The following is a 12,151-nucleotide window of genomic DNA, read 5'->3' on the forward strand; positions in this document are numbered from 1 at the left end:
GGCAAGCATTATTATTTACCTACTGACCACCTTCAAAATAATACTGTGAAAGCCAGTGTTATAATTACCATTGTCCATATTTTCTTGTTCTAGATCCAGGCAGGTTTCAAGACTGCTGGAGACTTTCTGATGGCTTTGTAGCTGCTGAGGCTAAAACTGTTTTACCCCATCGAGCCAGATCAAGGTGGGGATTTAATGACCTTCGTCTAAACCCTTTTTCTTGTTTTGTTTTGTGGCAGTGTGGATGAAACAGTTCTTGTTTTCTTGCAGGAACAATAAGAAATGTACTTTCTAAATTGTTTCCATACTTCTTTTCTCCTTAGGCCTGATCTCATGGATAATTACTTGGCTTTAGTGCTTTCTGCTTTTATTACCAATGGACTTCTAGAGGTAACTAATGACTTTCAGTTTCAATAGATGCTTGTTACTTTTTTTCCTACAAGAGTTCAAGTAAGATGTTATACATTAAATGTTGTAATAATATTTTTCCTTTTGAAGGGTCTGGTTGAAGTGATCACAAGTAGCGATGACCATGTGTCTGTCAGAGCAACTATCCTTCTGGGAGAACTTTTGCACATGGTAAATACCACTTTTTGTAACTACTTGTAAATAGATATTTGCTATTATAGCATTTAATTTGTATTCCAAGCTTGAAACATATAGTTTTTGTCTGAATAGTGGATTAATTTAACATTACATCTTCTGGCACTTCATATATTAAAGCCAGTATTAATCAATAGGAAGACTGCTTGGAAAGCACTGAAGGTGCTAGGGGTTCTGTTCCAAGGTTATCTGCAGCTCTGACTCTCACCAGGACACTTTCTTGCCATTGTAGGAGTTTTATTTTTAAGCTGGAATCCTGCAAACATACCCGCCAGTAACTGTGTTTGGGGAAAAGGACCATAGCTAATTTTTGCTTTTCTTAGTATGATAGTCAGTAGGCCTCCAACAGTGTGTTTAGCTTTCTGCTTCACAGGGCAGACAGATGAAATTTTTCCAGATTCAGTTGGATGTGGTTTTGGTACTTGACGATACTCATTTAGGCAACTTCATCTTGATGTAGTGCTCCTGCTACAGGGAAACTTCAGCTTCATTCCACTTCTGTTGACCTAAGATAGCTTTTGCAGTACCTTCTCTCTCTTAAACTAATCTTGTACTGAGATGATGATACTGTTTTCATAAACACTCCAGTGCATTTCAGCCTTTGCTTTTTATAATATTATATGCTATTTTTCTGGTTTCCTGAACACTTGTGAGTGACAGTGATTGTTGACTCACATTGGAGTATGCTGTAAAGCATAGGTATTTTTTTATTTTCTGAAGAGATGATCTGTTAATCAGATACGACTACTATTTATCAAAACCTGAAAAAATACTTGTATTTTTTATTCAGTGTTTGGAAATGTAAGTAATTTCTTCATCCATCTTGCTTTTAGTTTCCAAAAATATTTGCAGAACTGCCTATGTTTATTAAAAGCAGCTAAATGTCTAATAACGTAGAAAGTTATATTAATTAATCAGAGTTTTTTTATGCAGCAAAGTTTTAGTAGAAATCATCAGCTTTAACAGGTTTTCTGATTTTAGGTTTTTTTAGCAGTTTTATGTGCATGGCATAAGCATATCTGATGCTTTGCAAGTTTTTGCTTGTTACCACTTAAACTCCAGTGCAAACAATATCGATTATAGCATTCTGAAATCTGAAATTCTTTCAAGTTACTTTCTAGTGTAATTCCGGTTGGTTAGTTAGATCACAAATTCAAAATGGTGTGTGTAATTACACTCTGACATTAAGCAAAAGGTAGTTTTATTGTCATAAATTTGTGAAAATCTTGTGAAAAGTGGTAGATTCTTTAAATGTTGATCCTAAAAAGATGGATGAAATTGTTGTACTAAGTTATTCTAACTGGTCTTCTGTTGGGTTTTTTTGTAGGCAAACACAATTCTTCCTCATTCTCATAGCCATCACTTGCACTGCTTACCAACACTGATGAATATGGCAGCATCCTTTGACATCATGAAAGAGAAAAGACTGTAAGAATTCTGTGTTACATTTAAAAGCATAAAGCTCTGTTACAAAATGCCATCTTCTGGGTATTTCACACAATTTAAACCTCCTAATGGAAGAAATCAAACAATTTCATAATTCACATGTCTTTAATATGTATTTCTTCAGTTCTGTGTTCTTAGTTGCTTTTCTTTGTAGAAGACAAATTGAGTGTGTTGAGGTTTTTTTCATAGGAAATGTATTTGTTAATTACTCTTGCCATTTCTGATCTGTCTTGTCAGATTAGTATTCTGAAAAACGTATCATAATGTTCTGTCTTTCCTTGTGTTGTCAGTGATAAAGAACAGCATTTTTCCAAACTGCAACTGTGAAATAAATAATGCTGCATGTAGAGTGCTTCCTAAAAGTGTAGTACTCTTCTGGTTTTTAGTTTCGAAGGTTTCATGTATGTCAGTAGAAGATTTTGATACTCAATGACACTGTTAGTTTTCATAAAAGGCATATCTGAAATTTCAGGAGAGGATATTTCATATTTTATATATGGCCTAAGTGGTGGGATGAAAGGAGGGATAAAGAGCAGAAGGGAGATGCTTGTGGATTACCTGCAATTGTTTTGCTTTTTGGCATTTCTGGACATACCTGTTAGAGTAGTAAGAATTCCCATTTCTGTTGAAAGAAAGTGATTCTTTAGAAGTAGTATTTTTTATTTGGGGATCTTGGCATTGGTCAACACTCTACACTGTTTTATAGTCTGAAAAACTGTGATCTGTGTTACAGATTAAATTTAAATAATTTAGCTAAGTGACCAAATCAAAAGGTATTTGTTTGAAAATAAAATAAAAGAACTGTCCTACACTATGAGAATTTTTGCTTATAGGGAAGAAAGATAAACTTAACTCCCCATTTTTAGATTTTCTTATTTTTATTTGCTCTGTAGGTGGGGTTTTTTGCTGCTACCACTGTTTTGTAATTAACTGGTTTTGCCCTTGTTGGCTGTCATTTATGTAACTCCCTATCTTTTCCTAGAAACCTTACGTGCTGTTGCTGAACTGTTTAGATATAAAAACAGGAAGTGTACTATTGATACTCCTGCCCTTGCAGGGAAGCAGCGGGTATGAGAATGTATGAGATTGATTACTATAAGTTGATTACTTGATTACTATTAGTTGAAGCTAGCTCCTTGAACTTCCAACTTCACTACAGGATGTTGATCTACTGTTGCAGCTCCCAATGGAATTCAACTTTAAACTTTACAATATCCTCTCTGAACTGTGACAGACACCACTAATTGCTGAGTAGAAGAAAAGTTATCAGTAACGATAATACTTCAGTGCTAGGAACTCTTTAAAAGATACTTTTCTGTATAATTTCAATATGAGTCTGAGTCTTGTGAATGTATAAAAACGTGTCTTAAGAAAATAATTTTCTTCCTATATGCTTCAGAATTGTTGGTCAGAGCTTTCTTGAGCTGTTCACTCAGGAGCTAGTGGTCCTCTTTAGTCTGATAACAACTGCCAAATACTAATTATAATTTTTTTTTTTTCTATTAGGCGAGCAAGTGCAGCACTCAACTGCTTAAAACGTTTTCATGAGATGAAGAAAAGAGGCCCTAAACCTTACAGCCTCCATTTAGATCACATTATTCAGAAAGCAATCTCAACACACCAAAAAAGGGATCAGTACCGTGTGCAGAAAGACATCTTTATTTTAAAGGTATTACGATAATTCCTTTTTCAAACCTGAATTTGGCATTGTATTTTGGAGACTTGGGTCCTGCCCCCCCAAGCTTCACTCATGTAATTCAGAGTAATTTGTGTGATTCTTTTTAGTACTTTTTTATCTCATTTGTCTTGCAGGCACTTTTGGATACTAAACTGCATTTCTAGAAATTGAGGAATTGAATGCCAATGACTTTTAATGCTTTATGTGACCAGTTGTGATCTCTTACTTTTAGATTCTTAATGCTGTACTATAACTATGCAATTTACCTTCAAATGTACATTACTGTGAAACACAGCCCTTTTAATGATTTTTACATGAGCGGTAAGTGTATCATGTGGCAAGACTGAAAAAGATGATGCAGGGAAACCTATTGTATTTTTCCATGTCTGTATTCCAGGATACAGAAGAAGCACTCATCATGAATCTTCGAGACAGCCAAGTTCTCAATCACAAAGAGAACCTTGACTGGAATTGGAATCTAATAGGGACCATACTGAAGGTGAGCTTACAAAGGCTGTGATAATATGTTGAAGAAATTGTTTGGGGAAAAAGTCTGTTTCATATGTGAGCTTTGACTTTCTAATATTAATTCCACAGTACATCTAATAATTTGTTTTATTTCAGGAAATTAGAATCTCCTGGGTTTAGTCAGTGCTGATGTAGTCTCTTTGTATACAGCCCTTAAACTATATTCAAAAACACACTACAGTTAAATTCACAGTTTTCCTAAGAAGCATGTATTAAATGTTATACGTCTTTAGTTGTATAGAAATCAGTTTCACAGAATTAGGTATATTGTCTTTAAAGCTGCTAATACTTCAAACTGCAGAGGGATACTGCTATGTTCAGATTCATAGCAGATTTTCTTAAAGTAAGCTGAAGGTTATAGTAAGAGATGGGTTCTAGATCAAACTTCAGATGCTTAGACTGAACTACTTATGGAAACATCACTGAATGTTTTGAACTAATGCAAATACTTCTGTAGCATTGATTTCATTACAGAATTAATTTATTTTTACAACATAAAGGGAATACCTAATGGGGTGAGGGGCATTGTTTTAAATATATTTAAAGATATTAAATATATTTAATGCACAGATTTTAAGATACTACCTCTTTTTGTAAGCAGAAAATATACTTTGTTTGACTAATAAAACTTTCTGAGTACTTAGTATAGTCTTCAAATCAAAATTGCTCCAAAATGTCATTCTGTGCATCAAAGCCATCCTTCAGTTGAGTAGCATTCTCTTACTGTCTTCTTTGCTGTGTTGTTACAAAGATGGTGAAAGTACAAAAAAGGATTAATGGTGACAATCATAATCAAGACTATGTTGTTTTTTAAAAAAAAAAAAAGAAACTAAATATTTCTGTGCCTTTTTTTCAGGGACCGATAAAGTTGAAAGAGCAAGAATCTGTCTGGTATAAAGACCTGAATATGTATATGACAGTAGCTTTGCTCCACCAGAGCACTGTTTACAGAATTTTTTACTGCAATTATAAGATTTACTGGGTTACTAGATAACTATTATTAGTCACAGATGCTTTTACCTTTGATTTTTAATTCAGTATTAAAGATATTATCAGAATACTGTTTTTCAGAATCTCACTGTTAATTAACCTCTGTAGTATTTTGACAGTGGAAGCCCTATGTAGTTGACCACTAATGTGTTTTGGGTTTTATTAAACTGGAATTTATGTCAAACAGCCAGTTTCTCTGCCATCTCAGACCTCCCCAAAAATACATTTTCCAGTGCCCTGTCAAAGAGTTCCTAATGTCTGAAAATTGGGGACTTCTTCCTGAATGAGAAGTGTGTTTTCTGGCCTACTTCTAACCATTTCTGTTTCTGTTAAACTGTGTAACACCAGCATAAATTGAGATGATGTTACCAGAGCGGTTGTCTTTAGTCCTCTAATGAGCAGGATCCAGATTCCAGTGTCTGAAATTTATGTCATGTGGCTACTCACCTCCCCCTTGTCTGTTGCAGCCTTGTATCTGTGGAGCATCAGCTCTCTAACCACCTCATCGTGTGCATCTCGGGTGGTGCCTTACTGCCTTTTTCACTTGCTCAGCTTGATGTCTAAGCTGCTAAAAGAGCAGCAAAAGTGTCAGCCTCATCTGTATCTGGCGCTGTTACTGGTGTAGTCAATTTTACTAATCATTAACGAGTGCACTGTGTGTCTTAATACTGGAATACTAATTGGAAATGTAGAACTGTGTCACATGGATAGGAAAGAAGAGTGTTTGATGCACTTTTTTTCCGTTCCTGACAAGAAGATATTCACTAGTAGCAACAGAAAGAAATCTGAAACCGTAGAGAAAACAGATGGCTGTAAAAACAGAGTAAAATGTAATGGGAGGAAAGAATAGGTCCTGAAGAGGGGACATTCATGTGGTTCACGTTTTTCATATGGTCATTCTTAATACATCTTAAAAAGTGTCAACAGGGGAGTTTAAATAGTGTTTTAATAAGCACTGTTTAAGTGATCTGTAACAGAATAATGATTCCTTTTAAACCAAATCTGATAAATATTCAAAACAGCAACCAACAATTATTTCCCTGTTATGCATATCTTTTTTTTTTTGTTATTTGCAGAAAAGAAACTGAGCAAAATTGTTTATTTTTCATCAGCTTCGCATAGTTTTTTTGTTTTCATTAGAATTGTGGCCTTGTACATGTAGCATGTGACCAACATTCCCTGTCCTCTAGAAAAAAATTGAACCATTCTTGAAGCAGGAAGTGTGGGCTTTTCAATAAGATAAAGTCTTTCTTAAGATATAACATTAGGTGCAAGAAAACTTTCTAATTATTAGGTAAATACAACTGATAGAAATAAGTGAATTTTAGTGACTAATCAAGGACTGATGTTCAAGTTTTGTATAACGCTATATTTGCTGTTTTTTCTAGTGGCCAAATATAAATCTAAGGAACTACAAAGATGAACAGTTGCACAGGTATGTAAAAATTTTGTAGACTTTCTTCGAAGAAAGAAATTTGGAAAAACTGGTTTTTACTATTGCAATAAAATATTCTTTAGATGTATCACATTTCTAAAATGTGTAGATAAGCAGTTAAGGTGTAAATTTGGATAATTAAGTTGCAATATTTACTTTAAATGAACTGTTTGAGCTTTAAAGGTGTTTAAGCTTCTTTTCTATGCACAGATGCTTTATGCATTTAGTCCCTTACAAATCATACTACCTTTGCAAATGCTCAATTTAATTTTAAACCTTAGAAGTGTTACTACTTGATAAGCAGTAGTGTTCTATGTCAGAGCTTGGAAAGTTTTTACAGAGTTAAGTCTACAGTTGTACAGTTTTATAACTACAGCTTTCATCAAAAACCAAGAGGAAATTATTTCTAGTTAGTGTTAATGGCAAGAGAAGCATGTGTAATTTGTGACACTGAACCGTGCCGTAAATCAAGTCCCTCCTGATGGGAGAGAATTTGCTGAAAGTCCTTGCAAGGAGTTTCAAAGATAAGCCAAGACTTCTCCTTGACTTTCAATGCTTCCAGATAGTTGTTTATTAAGTCTTACCAGAGGAACAGAGCCACTAGCATGACCCAGGTGCAGCATAGAAGACAGAAAAGCAGGAGTGAGACTAATTATCAAGATTTACACAGCCTTTTAAAGATATTTTAACCAATAGTTACTAAAAACATACATTATTTTCACTTTCCTACCAATTATTCAGTAACACAACTAGGAACTGCGGAATTCTCCATCCAATCAATCCAAACTACTTTTACTGCAGAATATGGAGTAGGAGAAGGTTTAGAGAACAACAACAATCCTCCATTTTGATATTTTCTGCTGTTATCTATTCACTACAAAGAGAAGCCCAAAACCTCTAAATTTTTCACCCTGTGGCAATCTTACATAGTAGTCTATCACCTAATTCACACCACTGTATTTTCTAGTTCTTGTCTGTTGGTAATTTTTTCCAAGGTTTGAAGCTAAAACAGTGTTGTTCAGGGGGATAAGAACCCTTAAAAACAGGCAGAGAAATATTCTTGGCACTCTGGGTTCCTACAATTTGGAAAAAAAAACAGTAAACCAAACAAAAAACCCCCAGTACAGCTCTTGTTCCTTTCATATCTGTTGCCAATAAGGCATTTTTACTCCTTTAGTGCCTGTGTGGTTATAGTGTTACTAATTAGTTCTTGGATGTTCCTTTTAATGTGTGTTTCAGAAAAAGATTACATTATTTTGAAGAATAGGTCTGTATTTGTGGGCATGAAAAGGTACTTCCTGAATTCGGGGAAAATCCAGAAGATAGAATATATGCTGAAAGGCTTGTGTGGCTTTATTCTAAATTTTTACCAAGAAGTAGTCAGGGTGCTTTTATGAAGTATTTACAGCATAAGCAGTAGTCCCATTGTTATCATAGCCATAATTTAATTTTGTGTCTGTATTTTTTCCCGGTTTTCCTGAAATACTTACTGCCAATCTGTACTTTGGGGTAAAGGATTATTTTCCAAATCTGGTGTGTTTATAACATTGCTTCTCTAAAGCAGTGTCTTCAGTCCTGACTGTGACACCAACACGCACTCCTCAACCTACCTGTGTGGGACAGTGTTCCTGTTCCATGGTTTTGTGCTGCACTCAAGCATTATTAAGTGCCTAAATAATTTAATTCCAAATAAATTGGGAAAATCTAGAATTGAATTGGTGTGATGCTTCTATAGTTCATTGATCCTTTCTTCAGAACTGGGAACTTAATAGCTTTAAAATGCTGTTACTCCTGTTTAGTTAGAAGTCATTAAGCCCCAAATCTCTCTGGTTTCACTGCTAATGATAAAAAATTTTCATCCCCTTTGCTTTTCAAGTGTAAATTACATTGATTTCTCCTTCTGTAAGTTGATCCTTTTTTTCGTGTTAGTGTTGTGATGATCTTACAGCTGTTACAATGAAATTCCAGATATTTTTATAAGGATTTCTTCATTTCCTAGAGATACAGTTAATGCAATGTGTGTATACACACGAGATCATAGAATCATGAAAAAGACCTCAAAGATCATTGAGTCCAACTGTTCACTGCTAAAGAATGTTTCCAAGTGCCATGTCTGTATGTCGTTTAAATCCCTCCAGGAGTGGTGACTCCCAACAGCTCCTTCAGGCAGTTCTTTTAGTCCAGAAATTTTTCCTAATATCCAATCTAAACTTCCTTGGGGGCAATTTGAGGCCTTCTCCTCTCATTCTGTCACTTGTTACCTGGGAGGAGAGACCACCCCCACCTGGCTACAGCCTTCTGTCAGGGAGTTGTAAAGAGCACTAAGGTCTTCCCTAAGCCTCCCTTTTTCCAGGGTAAACACCTCCAGTTCCCTCAGCTGCTCCTTGGACTTGTGCCCCAGAACCTTCCCCAGCTCTGTTGATCTTCTCTGGACTCACTTCAGCTCCTCAATGTCCTTCTTGTAGTGAGGGGCCAAGGGTTCCAAAACTGAACACACGCGCATCGATATATACACATGCATGCTTAAATATATTCATAGATATATAAATTTACAAATTTATATGTCAATATGTATTTATTGCTAGTAACCCAGAATAAAATACATTTCATTTGACAAAACTTAATTAAGCCCTCAGGTTTCCTTTATAATTGGTCCTGTGTTTGGAGTTAGAGATAGTGGATTACTCTGACTTTTTCAAATACAAGTGCAGTTCTGTAATTAAGTTTTCTTAATGCCTGACATATCTACCTTCTCTTGGAACATTCTGTGTTATTTTAAAGCACAAATGTGTGTTTATTTTTTGATGAGGAATTCGTGAGAGGAGGATCTTTGCTGAAGACTTACTGCTGTGATGCAAAACTCAAGCTACATTGTTTACTGTGATTTTAAAAAGTCTTGAGAGTGTGTTTGCAATCACTGTGTTATGCTTCAGAAACGGTTAAGTGAGGTGATTGGAAGTACTGTTGCTGAATTAATGAGACTTTTTCCTGGCAGAATGCGAAAATGTGTTTTTCACAGTAGCAGTAACTATAATAGCTGAAGAAAACTCAGGTCACAAGATTCTTTTTTAAGCTCTTTGTTAGTTTACATAATACAGTCTTTGAAACTTGCCACAGGATAAATTACAGCAGAATAAATTATGAGAATTAGAAGGAAGCTATGGCTTCTGAGGGCATAGAGATTTTAAGTTCCTTTGCTTGTATTAAGTCATGGTATAGAAAACCCTTTATAACACACAATACAGCAGCATCTCTGGAATTGTGGCTGGATATCCTCACTGTTACCTGCTACTCTTTTGATAAATTTTTAAAACTTACTGCCAAGAAACCAATTCAAGTATAACCCATTTTTTCTACTAGCATAATTTTGTATTGTGAGATTGTCCTTGTACTGAATAATAGCCAATTCTATTTTACTTTCTCTAGGTTTGTAAGGAGATTGCTGTATTTTTACAAGCCTAGCAGTAAACTCTATGCTAACCTGGATCTGGACTATGCCAAGGCGAAGCAGCTCACTGTTGTGGGTTGTCAGTTTACTGAATTTCTTCTTGAATCAGAGGAGGTAAGAAGTTTCCAGCTACAAGACTGGAAGTAGAATGAGTGCTCTTGCTGAATGCCACTTGGAAAAACCTTAATTTTTGGTAAAGACGTCTGAGATTTTGGATGTTAAATCTAAAATGATCAGTGTAATTAAGAAATACAATGTGAAATATTGTGGAAGATGACTGTGTTTATGTAGAAGTTTTAGTAAATACAGCTTTGTTAAATGCAACTTAGAGTTAGAAGGGATTTTTTTATTATGCTGTGTATAACCTTCCTTTTCTAACTCCTTGCTTCTTTTGTGCTAAAGACTTTTATGCCTCAGGTCAGAGGAAAATGTCATTGAATAATACTTCTCCCTTTTCCTGGAAAGAAAGAATTAGTCCTAAGATGTCTCCATGCTTGGCTTTTTTTATTTCTCTTGAAACTTTTTCTTAATCTGAATTGTTTTCAAGTCTGCATTTCTGGTTTGTATCCATGTTGTATTCGTACATTTTAAGAAATTTAAAGTAACGAGTTCCAGTAAAGAAGAGACACATTTCTATTGGTAACAGACACTATTCCTTTTTATTTTGCTAGGATGGACAAGGTTACCTGGAGGAATTGGTTAAAGATATTGTACTTTGGCTCAACTCTTCATCAGGCATGAAACCTGAACGTAGCCTTCAAAATAATGGGTTACTAAACACCCTTAGCCAGCACTACTTCCTGTTTTTTGGTACTTTATCTTGTCACCCTCATGGAGTGAAAATGCTTGAAAAATGTAATGTGTTTCAGTGGTGAGTGCTTTTATTCAGTTTGAATTGTACTTGCAATGTAATAGTTATGCAAATTTTAAACTGTACGTGAGGGCCATCATCTTTTGAAAAGCTGAAAACTTTAAGGTTATTTTGGTGTAGTTACAGGTAAAGATTCCCATTTTTTTCTAAGAAAAGGTCTTTTAGTCTGTCATTACTAAGCAGACAGAGGTGATTCCATAAGCATTAACAGCTTACTTTTTCCTATCCACACCTGTGTGACAGAGGTGAGTATCAGGAAGGATTATAGTGTACTGAAAGATACAGAATGGGGAAATAGAAAAACAAAACTCAAAACACACAAACTATGGAAAAATGGCAGATACCATACTGGTTGTGAAATGTTGATGTATATTGCACTTAAAATTTCAGTCCAGTGTATTTGAGTAAAGTTCTGAAGCTCAAAATTTTGTTCAGCTTCATGGGAATAAATTCGCTGATGACTAGTACTAGTTTATTGACATACAGTAAACTTAAAGCAAAAATGCAAGTCTTCTGATGTACTCATTTTTCGCTTGTTGATTTTGTTGATTTTTAGAAAGCAAGCTTTTTACTAGCTTCAGAAAACTTGATGTACAGTAAAATCTAGGCAGTTAATAGGATTAACTTTATGGCAATGTTTAACAAAAAAGAATTGTTCACAAAGCTTCATGAGCATTAGTTTTTATACTTATAATCACTATATGCTGACAAAATTTTTACAGAGCTGTTATAAAAGGTGTTGGTTTGGGGTTTTCCCCTTGCAGTTCAGTGCATTATTTCATCCCTATTATCCTATCCTATGTACAGTTATAACAGTTTAAAATTACTCAAATTCATATGAGAACATACTTTGTATTCTGCATTTATAGTAATAAAAGTATAATTCAAAGTAATTAAGTTTAAATTAGTGATGGTTCAAGTGGGTTCAAATACTAATTTTATTTTCTTCTTCCTCCCCTTCCATGCCTCCAGTCTTCTTAATCTTTGTTCTTTGAAGAACCAAGATCACTTGTTAAAATTGACTGTTTCTAGTCTGGATTATAGCAGAGATGGATTGGCAAGAGTCATCCTTTCTAAAATCCTGACAGCAGCCACTGATGTAAGTTCAGTTCAACTTATGTTCCTTTGTTATTGCCCTCTATACATTTGTTT

General features: G+C 34.9%; 1 protein-coding gene across 2 annotated transcripts in view; it reads left to right on the plus strand.

Moving 5' to 3' along the window:
* The window catches only part of RICTOR (RPTOR independent companion of MTOR complex 2), a 76,579-nt gene that overhangs the window by 39,299 nt on the left and 25,129 nt on the right, over positions 1-12,151 (plus strand). For both annotated transcript variants that reach the window (XM_039567166.1, XM_039567167.1), the window contains exons 13-22: positions 94-184; positions 324-390; positions 499-579; positions 1,931-2,031; positions 3,556-3,718; positions 4,125-4,226; positions 6,634-6,680; positions 10,107-10,242; positions 10,800-10,999; positions 11,972-12,098. In XM_039567166.1, coding sequence (XP_039423100.1) covers positions 94-184; positions 324-390; positions 499-579; positions 1,931-2,031; positions 3,556-3,718; positions 4,125-4,226; positions 6,634-6,680; positions 10,107-10,242; positions 10,800-10,999; positions 11,972-12,098 — 1,115 coding nt within the window. The remainder of the gene's footprint in view (positions 1-93; positions 185-323; positions 391-498; positions 580-1,930; positions 2,032-3,555; positions 3,719-4,124; positions 4,227-6,633; positions 6,681-10,106; positions 10,243-10,799; positions 11,000-11,971; positions 12,099-12,151) is intronic.

This window comes from Corvus cornix, chromosome Z (assembly GCF_000738735.6).
Source record: "Corvus cornix cornix isolate S_Up_H32 chromosome Z, ASM73873v5, whole genome shotgun sequence".
In the NCBI taxonomy this organism is placed as follows: Eukaryota; Metazoa; Chordata; class Aves; order Passeriformes; family Corvidae; genus Corvus; species Corvus cornix.